Below are 13,013 nucleotides of genomic sequence, written 5' to 3'. Positions count from 1 at the left end.
CAACTTTCATGTGCCTTAATAACAAACTTGTATGCCATCTACAAATCTGAATAAAATTGTTAAATTACGCGCCTTGTTTGTTAAGCCACAGAAGAAGTCAGCAACCTTCACAATAGCCAAGATTGGCTGAGATAATGAGTGGGCTGGACATGCTGAGAGAGGAGTTCGGATTGGTCTACCATATAGAAGGCTTCTGTCTATCTGAGCTGGTCAGTCTGTGTTGGTAATCCTGTAGAACGCGGCTTTAAAAAAAAAATGTCTCATGTAGTGGAGCTGCATAAGTGTTGCTCTCCACTTTCTGGAGAGTTTTGAAATCAGTTCATTAGAGTCTGATAGCTAAGGAGTTGGAGAAAACACCTGTCTCCGGATTACATCTTCAAACTAAAGGCAACCGTGGCATCGCATCTGTGACAGGGAGAAGCATCCATCATGCATTAAGATGTAGACATGCAAGATAGTCTAGCATTAGCTAGCTACACATTTCAGATATTTCACGTTTCTAATTTTGACAGAAAGTGGTTTCTAATGTTAGCTGGCTTGCTCGTTAGCTAACGTTACGTGATGTGTGTAATCTTATACGTTGTTTACCTAGCTAGGTTCACAAGTGTTTTTTGTTGACTGATTACCATTTGATTGATGTGGTGTGCCCTTAAGGCAATTAACCCTGATTGGCTGACCCTTTAAAACAACATTTCACTGCACCTATCCGTTGTATGTGACAAATAAAAAACATATATTTTTGCTATTGTATGTCATATCATATCATGATTCATGTTTTCATATACGGTCACCAGCAGGTGTTGATCATTAACGCAGAGTTCATGGTCTTTCAGTCAGTTTTGGGATTCAGACAATTTGGGGAAATTCCAGTTAGCTGGTGTTTCCATCCCCCTTTAAACAGCAGGGGGGGGGCATCAAAGCCAAGTGTTTCCATTCCCCTTTAAACAGCAGGGGGGGGGCATCAAAGCCAAGTGTTTCCATTCCCCTTTAAACAGCAGGGGGGGGGGCATCAAAGCCAAGTGTTTCCATTCCCCTTTAAACAGCAGGGGGGGGGGGGGGGGGGGGGGGTCAAAGCCAAGTGTTTCCATTCCCCTTTAAACAGCAGGGGGGGGGGGGGGGGGGGGTCAAAGCCAAGTGTTTCCATTCCCCTTTAAACAGCAGGGGGGGGGGCATCAAAGCCAAGTGTTTCCATTCCCCTTTAAACAGCAGGGGGGGGGGGGGGGGGGGCATCAAAGCCAAGTGTTTCCATTCCCCTTTAAACAGCAGGGGGGGGGGGCATCAAAGCCAAGTGTTTCCATCCCCCTTTAAACAGCAGGGGGGGGGGGGGCATCAAAGCCAAGTGTTTCCATTCCCCTTTAAACAGCAGGGGGGGGGGGGGGGGGGGGGCGTCAAAGCCAAGTGTTTCCATTCCCCTTTAAACAGCAGGGGGGGCATCAAAGCCAAGTGTTTCCATTCCCCTTTAAACAGCAGGGGGGGGGGGGGGCATCAAAGCCAAGTGTTTCCATTCCCTTTTAAACAGCAGGGGGGGGGGGGCGTCAAAGCCAAGTGTTTCCAGTCCCCTTTAAACAGCAGGGGGGGGGGGGGGGGGGGCGTCAAAGACACAGAAGGTTGTGGCTAACTTCCAGACACTCCAGAGGACAGATATACATACAGACAGGATACTTATGGTTCACATCTAGATGTTAAATACAGGTGCAATACAGATGTGTACAAACACACTCACACACAGGTCTGGTTTCACCACAGCTGGTTTTATTACATACGGTTCAGTTTACAACAAATGCATTTTCAGTGTGTGTGTGTGTGTGTGTGTGTGTGTGTGTGTGTGTGTGTGTGTGTGTGTGTGTGTGTGTGTGTGTGTGTGTGTGTGTGTGTGTGTGTGTGTGTGTGCATGTGTGTGTTGTGTGTGTGTGATGTGTGATGTGTGATGTGTGTGTGTGTGTGTGTGTGTGTGTGTGTGTGTCTAAATGAGTGTACGGTCCCCTGAACTAGAATAACAAAGTATAAAGCGGCACTTCTATTGAAATTACAAAGTTTGAAAAACTGAACTGTTTAAAAATGAAGACTGTTTGATGAACAGAGTTGATTGTCTGTGCAACACGAGACCGTGTGTATGTGTGTGTGTGTGTGTGTGTGTGTGTGTGTGTGTGTGTGTGTGTGTGTGTGTGTGTGTGTGTGTGTGTGTGTGTGTGTGTGTGTGTGTGTGTGTCTGTGTGTGTCTGTGTGTGTGTGTGTATGTAACGCCTTCCACTAGAATAGCACCTTTAGAGTAAAATACAGACCTCACAGTGAGGGATCTCTTCTAGAAACATAAAACCACAAAAAAAACAGAAACAAGACTTACAATTGCAACCTTTTTATCCACTTCAGTATCAGTAACTCTCTGATGAGAGAGGCTTTGGTTGTTTGGGCTTAGCTAGTTAAAGGTGAAATCTGTAATTTAATTCATTTAAAAGATACTAAAATCTGGAGTGCCTTGTGTCTCTTGGACGAGCTAGAAGTTGAGCTTCCGAGTTCTGCCACTTTTTTGCTTAAACTTTGCAAAGCACAGAGCACCTTCACATCTGAGAACACATTGATTTGTTTTGTTAATTCGTTACTAAAAAGATTCTTACGGATTGCACCTTTAACTGTTTCTTAAAACACAGCTCGTTAGCTCTAACGAGCTCGTTAGCTGATTAGCAAACCCAGCGGATGAAGCGTTCGAAGAAGGTGGGTTTCCCCAGCGTGGCGTAGTCCTCTCCTCTAAAGATGGCTGACGTGTCTCCCAGGGCAACCTTCCTCAGCACGTCCTGGTCCGTGTCGGTCCCCATGGCGATCACCGTGGGAACACCCTCAGCCCGCCGCATGGCCGATACGCCCTCCTCCAGGCTTTCGCTGGCAGTGATTCCGTCGGTAATGAAGACAAAAGACAGTTCTGCGTTACGACGCGCCAGACGGCTGCCCTGTAGAACAGAGAGACAGTATAGTTATACAGTGTACAATGTAGGTAGAACTGTCCAGGTTGTTGACAGCGTGTGTGTGTGTAATGTGTACCTGTGACATCACCAGGTTGTTGACAGCGTGTGTCTGTAACGTGTACCTGTGACATCACCAGGTTGTTGACAGCGTGTGTCTGTAACGTGTACCTGTGACATCACCAGGTTGTTGACAGCGTGTGTGTGTGTGTAACGTGTACCTGTGACATCACCAGGTTGTTGACAGCGTGTATGATGGCGCTGCCCAGAGAGGAGGCGGAGTCCATGTAGCTCATCCCAGCCAGCGAATCAGCGATCACCGTCAGATTGTGCGTGAGCGAAAACTCCACCTTCTGTTCTGATTTGCTGCCGTACTGCAGCAGGGCGATGCGGGCGTTCCTGTCGTCTGATTGGCCGTTGGCCAGGGTGAGGCGGCGCGCCACGTTCTCGATGAACTCCTTGGCGCGGCGGTGGTTCTCTACTCCCATCCTCTCTGACCCGTCCAGCATGAACACAAGGTCCACAGGGCGCTGGACACAGCTGGCCACCGCTGGCTCTGAAACACACACAGGCGTACAGACATTGGAGCGTCACACACATATTGGCACACATGCATCTACTTGAACTATGAACATACATAGACACACACCAACACGTGTTAAACTCGCACACAAACACAGCAGCTGGCTCAGAAACACACAGACACACACAGACACACACACACACACACACACACACAGACAGACAGACAGACAGACAGACAGACAGACAGACAGACAGACAGCTTGATAACATCATCTGTCTAGTCTGAGCGAACAGGGGAAGTTGACTGGCTGTCATCCAGTATAACGATACTGTCTCTGTGTTTCTACAGGGCAGCCGTCTGGCGCGTCGTAACAATGTAGGTACAGTGAAATGTTTTGAGGTTCATTGATAGATATATGACCATTGACCATAGATATATGTCATTATTATGGCAATGACATCCCTACCATGTATAGGAATTAAAGTACCAACATGTATAACGAGAACTGCAGGGGTCCAAGTACCGAACCCTGAGGAACACCTTATAATTTGTTTTGGGTGCTCAGATAATTTGTCATGTAACTGAACAAAGATATCCCCGTTCTTTAACTGTATGTAACTGAACAAATATCTACCCATCCTTTAACTGTATGCTCTTTGCAGGTTATTAAAATCACTTTACTAAAACTTAAAGGTCCCGAACAGTCAAAATTATATTTGAATGAAACCAAATCAAAGTATGAAAAATGACTGTTGCTTCTACATTGATAAAGTTGAATCTTAAAATGACTGGTCCCCTCCCTCATGTCAAACACTTTGGATTCAGGAGGCGGGACAGAGGCGGGATTATTAAGGGCCTTTTGTGACATCACAAAAAGGCAAATTTGAATACACCAATGGTAATGTCTTCATCTCTTAACTAATTTAAATAGAGGGCATGTTTGCAGAGGGGCGTGGTTAGCTAGTGCCAAATTGAACTGCAGCGTGTCAGCAAATATAATTAGACGTTTCCCCTATTCATCTAAGGCAAATATATTTATAGGTTTCCACTTTTATCTGTGTCTTTTATCTGTAACTACTAGTTAGCTAGGTCTTCAGCCAGCATGGAACCAAAGCAGGGGAAGGGTTGCCCAAAACTTCATTGTCATTACATTAAGAGACATGTCAAACGGGAGATTCATTAAAAACTTCTTGACATCATTGGTTTTCGTGATATACTGTATGAACACTGTCTGTCATACAGTATATATGCAATTTACCCCGACCTCAACCTGTAACATTACAACACATTATGTCCAACATGAACTATATCGCTAGCTTGATAAACAGCGCTGACAATTCCATTTGGGCTAGCTAGCTAAATGATATAGCCAACATGTTGTCTATATGGATGCTGTTACTGTCAGCAAACAGTTGGATAAACCAATCATTAGTGAAACCATGATGTGATGATGTATGACAGGATTGGATATTGCATGTGATGCCAATGTAGTTTGAGTTGCTTTGTGTATCAGCACATTAGCTTGAAATAATCTGACTGATAATTTGACTGCAACACTGCTCACTGAGTCCATGTTGCTTGACACGGGCGTTATTAAAGAACTGTCCGTCAAGGTAAGCTCCCCTCCCACTCAGCCCATTAGCCCCCCTCCCACTCAGCCCATTAGCCCACCTCCCACTCAGCCCATTAGCTCCCCTCCCACTCAGTCTACTAGCTCCCCGCCCACTCAGTCTATTAGCACCCCACCCACTCAGTCTACTAGCTCCCCGCCCACTCAGTCTACTAGCTCCCCTCCCACTCAGTCTACTAGCTCCCCACCCACTCAGTCTACTAGCTCCCCACCCACTCAGTCTACTCGCTCCCCACCCACTCAGTCTACTAGCCCCCCCTCCCACTCAGTCTACTAGCTCCCCTCCCACTCAGCCCATTAGCTCCCCCACCCACTCAGTCTACTCGCTCCCCACCCACTCAGTCTACTAGCCCCCCCTCCCACTCAGTCTACTAGCTCCCCTCCCACTCAGCCCATTAGCTCCCCCACCCACTCAGTCTACTAGCTCCCCTCCCACTCAGTCTACTAGCTCCCCTCCCACTCAGTCTACTAGCTCCCCTCCCACTCAGCCCATTAGCTCCCCCACCCACTCAGTCTACTAGCTCCCCTCCCACTCAGTCTACTAGCTCCCCTCCCACTCAGTCTACTAGCTCCCCACCCACTCAGTCTACTAGCTCCCCTCCCACTCAGTCTACTAGCTCCCCCACCCACTCAGTCTACTAGCTCCCCCACCCACTCAGCCCATTAGCTCCCCTCCCACTCAGCCCATTAGCTCCCCTCCCACTCAGTCTACTAGACACCCTCCCACTCAGTCTACTAGCCCCCCTCCCACTCAGTCTATCAGCTCCCCTCCCACTCAGTCTACTAGCTCCCCACCCACTCAGTCTACTCGCTCCCCTCCCACTCAGTCTACTAGCTCCCCTCCCACTCAGTCTACTAGCTCCCCTCCCACTCAGTCTACTAGCTCCCCTCCCACTCAGTCTACTAGCTCCCCACCCACTCAGTCTACTAGCTCCCCTCCCACTCAGTCTACTAGCTCCCCGCCCACTCAGTCTACTAGCTCCCCTCCCACTCAGTCTACTAGCTCCCCTCCCACTCAGTCTACTAGCTCCCCTCCCACTCAGTCTACTCGCTCCCCTCCCACTCAGTCTACTAGCTCCCCTCCCACTCAGTCTACTAGCTCCCCTCCCACTCAGTCTACTAGCTCCCCTCCCACTCAGTCTACTAGCTCCCCACCCACTCAGTCTACTAGCTCCCCCACCCACTCAGTCTACTAGCTCCCCTCCCACTCAGTCTACTAGCTCCCCTCCCACTCAGTCTACTAGCTCCACTCCCACTCAGTCTACTAGCTCCCCCACCCACTCAGTCTACTAGCTCCCCCACCCACTCAGTCTACTAGCTCCCCTCCCACTCAGTCTACTAGCTCCCCTCCCACTCAGTCTACTAGCACCCCTCCCACTCAGTCTACTAGCTCCCCTCCCACTCAGTCTACTAGCTCCCCTCCCACTCAGTCTACTAGCTCCCCTCCCACTCAGTCTACTAGCTCCCCTCCCACTCAGCCTACTAGCTCCACTCCCACTCAGCCCATTAGCTCCCCTCCCACTCAGTCTACTAGCTCCCCTCCCACTCAGCCCATTAGCTCCCCTCCCACTCAGTCTACTAGCTCCCCTCCCACTCAGCCCATTACCTCCCCTCCCACTCAGCCTACTAGCTCCACTCCCACTCAGCCCATTAGCTCCCCTCCCACTCAGTCTACTAGCTCCCCTCCCACTCAGTCTACTAGCTCCCCTCCCACTCAGCCTACTAGCTCCACTCCCACTCAGCCCATTAGCTCCCCTCCCACTCAGTCTACTAGCTCCCCTCCCACTCAGCCCATTACCTCCCCTCCCACTCAGCCTACTAGCTCCACTCCCACTCAGCCCATTAGCTCCCCTCCCACTCAGTCTACTAGCTCCCCTCCCACTCAGCCCATTACCTCCCCTCCCACTCAGTCTACTAGCTCCCCTCCCACTCAGTCTACTAACTCCCCTCCCACTCAGTCTACTCGCTCCCCTCCCACTCAGTCTACTAGCTCCCCTCCCACTCAGCCTACGAACTCCACTCCCACTCAGTCTACTAGCTCCCCTCCTACTCAGTCTACTAGCTCCCCTCCCACTCAGTCTACTAGCTCCCCTCCCACTCAGCCCATTAGCTCCCCTCCCACTCAGTCTACTAGCTCCCCTCCCAGTCAGTCTACTAGCTCCCCTCCCACTCAGTCTACTAGCTCCCCTCCCACTCAGCCTACTAGCTCCACTCCCACTCAGCCCATTAGCTCCCCTCCCACTCAGTCTACTAGCTCCCCTCCCACTCAGCCCATTACCTCCCCTCCCACTCAGCCTACTAGCTCCACTCCCACTCAGCCCATTAGCTCCCCTCCCACTCAGTCTACTAGCTCCCCTCCCACTCAGTCTACTAGCTCCCCTCCCACTCAGTCTACTAGCTCCCCTCCCACTCAGTCTACTAGCTCCCCTCCCACTCAGCCAACTAGCTCCACTCCCACTCAGCCCATTAGCTCCCGTCCCACTCAGTCTACTAGCTCCCCTCCCACTCAGCCCATTACCTCCCCTCCCACTCAGCCTACTAGCTCCACTCCCACTCAGCCCATTAGCTCCCCTCCCACTCAGTCTACTAGCTCCCCTCCCACTCAGTCTACTAGCTCCCCTCCCACTCAGCCTACTAGCTCCACTCCCACTCAGCCCATTAGCTCCCCTCCCACTCAGTCTACTAGCTCCCCTCCCACTCAGCCCATTAGCTCCCCTCCCACTCAGTCTACTAGCTCCCCTCCCACTCAGCCCATTACCTCCCCTCCCACTCAGCCTACTAGCTCCACTCCCACTCAGCCCATTAGCTCCCCTCCCACTCAGTCTACTAGCTCCCCTCCCACTCAGTCTACTAGCTCCCCTCCCACTCAGCCTACTAGCTCCACTCCCACTCAGCCCATTAGCTCCCCTCCCACTCAGTCTACTAGCTCCCCTCCCACTCAGCCCATTACCTCCCCTCCCACTCAGCCTACTAGCTCCACTCCCACTCAGCCCATTAGCTCCCCTCCCACTCAGTCTACTAGCTCCCCTCCCACTCAGCCCATTACCTCCCCTCCCACTCAGCCTACTAGCTCCACTTCCACTCAGCCCATTAGCTCCCCTCCCACTCAGTCTACTAGCTCCCCTCCCACTCAGCCCATTACCTCCCCTCCCACTCAGCCTACTAGCTCCACTCCCACTCAGCCCATTAGCTCCCCTCCCACTCAGTCTACTAGCTCCCCTCCCACTCAGCCCATTACCTCCCCTCCCACTCAGTCTACTAGCTCCCCTCCCACTCAGTCTACTAACTCCCCTCCCACTCAGTCTACTCGCTCCCCTCCCACTCAGTCTACTAGCTCCCCTCCCCCTCAGTCTACTAGCTCCCCTTCCACTCAGTCTGTCTTGTCAGACTTCCTGGTAGATTAACATGAAAGAAGAAGAAGAAAACATCTCATATTTTTACCGTCTTGATCAGGAAAAAAATACTGTGTGTGATGTTTCAGTCACTCACTATTTTACTGACTGTTCGGGACCTGTAACATAGCTGACCTGAAGAACGGTTGTAGTAGGACTCAGAGATACAACAACATGTAACATGGCTGACCTGAAGAACGGTTGTAGTAGGACTCAGAGATACAACAACATGTAACATGGCTGACCTGAAGAACGGTTGTAGTAGAGATAGAGATACAACAACATGTAACATGGCTGACCTGAAGAACGGTTGTAGTAGGACTCAGAGATACAACAACATGTAACATGGCTGACCTGAAGAACGGTTGTAGTAGGACTCAGAGATACAACAACATGACTCATTGGTTCCCTTCGCACTAATGATTTATTTCACATAGGCAAACATGACAGGTAAGGAAAACAAATACTCTCTAACTAAAAATACACGATCACATCTTTAAGATATTCTCTCTATAGGATATAGTTCATCCAATGATACTTCTATTGAGCTGAAGCTAAGCATGGTGCAGTCTCAGAGCTAAAATAATACAGTAAACTTCTGTTTTAAAACGTTCTCTGTTTTCCCAGTCTAACACCACCCCCCTTCACATGCACACCAAACAATACCAGATGGATAGAGTAATGTTTTTTTTTTTTTAAAGCAATTATTTATTTGTTTGTTTGTTTTTTTAAATGTATTTAATTCACTTAAATGTAGGTTTATCCAACAGATCATGTTCATTCAATAAATTCTCTACCCATCACATACCCAATAATCCCATAGGCCTAACATGTAATGCGAATAACCAACCCAAACACTAACGTTCACAGAAAAATAAAATGGCTGCTGTAACTATGGCGATGTGCAAAACTGCAAAACGGTGTCTTTGAGGAATCATACAGTGATCCAGCAAGTGGTTTGAGGGATTTGAGTGGTTCACAGTGGTAAATGTGTTCAACATCACAGCCATATACATAATATTGAACTGTCTTAAAATGTCCAACTAACCAGGCTTTAAAACCCCCAGATCCAGAGCAGTAGCTAATCACTCACCTTAACAACAAGCTTAGAGATATGTTAGCAGCAAAACGTACCACCTGCCTGAAGCTTATCTACTCTGTCCATATAACTAACAATGTTAGCATCCTCCCAGAGCTATAGGCAAACTAACAAAAAGTGCTTAAATCTAATATGGTTAAAATATTCCAAGCGGTATTAGGCTACTAGGCTAAAACCTATAACTGATCGCATAGAGCTAACAATATTATCATAAAACATTAGCACAGAGCTTACACTGAGCATATAGCTAACAATATTAGCATAAAACATGAGCACATAGCTTATACTGAGCATATAGCTAACAATATTAGCATTAAGCTGACAATATAAGCACAGAGCTAGCACCTCTAATCCATTAGTTAGCACTGTTATCTCATTAGCTAGCATCGTTACTGCATTAGTCAGTAACATTAGCTCATCAGCTAGTGTTGTTAGTTTCCTAGCTAGCACTTTTAGCCCGTTAGCACAGCCCCAGTGCTTTGGCTGGGTCTCCCATGATGTCTCCGTAGACCAGCCTGAAGGAGTCGATGAACAGCTGGGTCCACTGCTGCCTGTCAGTGCCTGGCTGAGCTAGCTTAGCCCGCTGAGCCGTGTAGGCCATGGTCGCCACGCCAACCCCATACTGCTGCTCCCGTAGGCTGCCCAGCAGGCTGGCTACGCCCCCGACTGACGAAGGGACCATTGAGGGGCTGCCTTGCTCTGCAAGCTCCTCCCAGGGGGGAGGGGCCACGCTGTCGGGCACGGGCACGCCCCCTCCTGCAACGAGCGGGAGAATGGTGGGCGGAAGAACGCGACACGACGCATCAACATCCCAAATGGTCACTTTCCAATATGGCACCGGTACACCTAATATGGCACCGGTACACCTAATATGGCCTCCGGTACACCTAATATGGCCTCCGGTACACCTAATATGGCCTCCGGTACACCTAATATGGCCTCCGGTACACCTAATATGGCCTCCGGTACACCTAATATGGCCTCCGGTACACCTAATATGGCCTCCGGTACACCTAATATGGCCTCCGGTACACCTAATATGGCCTCCGGTACACCTAATATGGCACCGGTACACCTAATATGGCCTCCGGTACACCTAATATGGCCTCCGGTACACCTAATATGGCCTCCGGTACACCTAATATGGCCTCCGGTACACCTAATATGGCCTCCGGTACACCCAATATGGCCTCCGGTACACCCAAAATGGCCTCCGGTACACCTAATATGGCCTCCGGTACACCTAATATGGCCTCCGGTACACCTAATATGGCCTCCGGTACACCTAATATGGCCTCCGGTACACCCAATATGGCCTCCGGTACACCTAATATGGCCTCCGGTACACCTAATATGGCCTCCGGTACACCTAATATGGCCTCCGGTACACCCAATATGGCCTCCGGTACACCTAATATGGCCTCCGGTACACCTAATATGGCCTCCGGTACACCTAATATGGCCTCCGGTACACCTAATATGGCCTCCGGTACACCTAATATGGCCTCCGGTACACCTAATATGGCCTCCGGTACACCTAATATGGCCTCCGGTACACCTAATATGGCCTCCGGTACACCTAATATGGCCTCCGGTACACCTAATATGGCCTCCGGTACACCTAATATGGCCTCCGGTACACCTAATATGGCCTCCGGTACACCCAATATGGCACCGGTACACCTAATATGGCCTCCGGTACACCCAATATGGCACCGGTACACCTAATATGGCCTCCGGTACACCTAATATGGCCTCCGGTACACCTAATATGGCCTCCGGTACACCCAATATGGCCTCCGGTACACCCAATATGGCCTCCGGTACACCCACCAAGCATGTAGGTTATCACTTCTACTCTTTCTAACTCGTTAGTTCTTCAAATCTCTGGTTGAACTATCTTCCTTACTATGTGGACATTGTAGAGCCTCTAGGTGATGTACTGCCATGCTCATGTAAACCTTTAAAAGTTTTCTGATGTCAAACCAAGCGAGACAGTATGGAGAACGAGTTAAGGACTGGACTGGACTGCACTCAACCAGCAGGTTCAGGGTTCAAATCCAACTTTAATCACAGCCCTTAGGGCATGTGACAATTAAAAATCAGAATGAAAATCCTCAGAATGATCTTACCAGTTTTACAGGGGAGGTCAGGACACACGATGACAGGATCTGAAAGAATGATAAAGAGACAAAGAGAGAGGTTATTGATATTATACATCTACATGCATCTGAAAGACAAGGAGAGAGGTTATTGACAGAGGTTTTTCTTTATTTAAAAAAAAAAGTTTTACATTGTAGAATAATAGTGAAGACATCAAAACTATGAAATAACACATATGGAATCATGTAGTAACCAAAAGAGTGTTAAACAAATCAAAATATATTTTGCCACAGTTCAAGTGTAGTTGCAAAAACCATCAAGCGCTATGATGAAACTGGCTCTCATGAGGACCGCCACAGGAAAGGAAGACCCAGAGTTACCTCTGCTGCAGAGGTTCATTAGAGTTACCAGCCTCAGAAATTGCAGCCTAAATAAATGCTTCACAGAGTTCAAGTAACAGACATCTCAACATCAACTGTTCAGAGGAGACTGCGTGAATCAGGCCTTCATGGTCGAATTGCTGCAAAGAAACCACTACTAAAGGACACCAATAAGAAGAGACTTGCTTAAGCCAAGAAACACAAGCAATGGACATTAGACCGGTGGAAATCTGTCCTTTGGTCTGATTTTTGGTTCTAACCACCGTGTCTTTGTGAGAAGCAGAGCAGGTGAACAGATGATCTCTGCATGTGTGGTTCCACCGTGAAGCATGGAGGAGGAGGTGTGATGGTGTGGGGGTGCTTTGCTTGTAACACTGTGATTAATTTAGAATTCAAGGCCCACTTAACCAGCATGGCTACCACAGCATTCTGCAGCAATTCGTTTGCGCTTAATGGGACTATAATTTGTTTTTCAACAGGACAATGATCCAACACACCTCCAGGCTGTGTAAGGGCTATTTGACCAAGAAGGAGCGTGATGGAGTGATGCATCAGATGACCTGGCCTCCACAATCACCTGACCTCAACCCAATTGAGATGGTTTGGGATGAGTTAAAGGAAAAGCAGCCAACAAGTGCTCAGCATATGTGGGAACTCCTTCAAGACTGTTGAAAAAGCATTCCAGGTGAAGCTGGTTGAGAGAATGCCAAGAGTGTGCAAAGCTGTCATCAAGGCAAAGGATGGCTACTTTGAAGAATCTAAAATAGATTTTGTAAAACACGTTTTTAGTTACTACATTATTCCATATGTGTTATTTCATAGTTTTGATATCTTCACTATTATTCTACAATGTAGAAAATAGTACAAATAAAGAAAAACCCTTGAATGAGAAGGTGTGTCCAAACTTTTGACTGGTACTGTATGTG

The 13,013-nt window shown here is 48.7% G+C and overlaps 1 protein-coding gene across 5 annotated transcripts in view; it reads right to left on the bottom strand.

Annotated features, from left to right (window-relative positions):
* Positions 1-1,732: 1,732 nt before the first annotated feature.
* Positions 1,733-13,013, bottom strand: part of LOC129842297 (collagen alpha-2(VI) chain-like) — a 54,408-nt gene continuing 43,127 nt past the window's right edge. For 4 of the 5 annotated variants that reach the window (XM_055910788.1, XM_055910787.1, XM_055910789.1 and 1 more), the window contains 3 exons: positions 11,737-11,775; positions 3,179-3,513; positions 1,733-2,945 (listed from right to left, as the gene is read on the bottom strand). In XM_055910788.1, coding sequence (XP_055766763.1) covers positions 2,679-2,945; positions 3,179-3,513; positions 11,737-11,775 — 641 coding nt within the window. In that variant the 3' untranslated portion in view covers positions 1,733-2,678. Of the gene's footprint in view, positions 2,946-3,178; positions 3,514-8,910; positions 10,361-11,736; positions 11,776-13,013 lie in introns of those variants that run through there. The other variant, XM_055910791.1, reaches the window with a different exon arrangement.

This window comes from Salvelinus fontinalis, unplaced genomic scaffold (genome assembly GCF_029448725.1).
Source record: "Salvelinus fontinalis isolate EN_2023a unplaced genomic scaffold, ASM2944872v1 scaffold_0031, whole genome shotgun sequence".
NCBI lineage: Eukaryota > Metazoa > Chordata > Actinopteri > Salmoniformes > Salmonidae > Salvelinus > Salvelinus fontinalis.
Note: the sequence above shows the minus strand (reverse complement) of the source record. Positions and strands in the feature narration are given on the sequence as shown.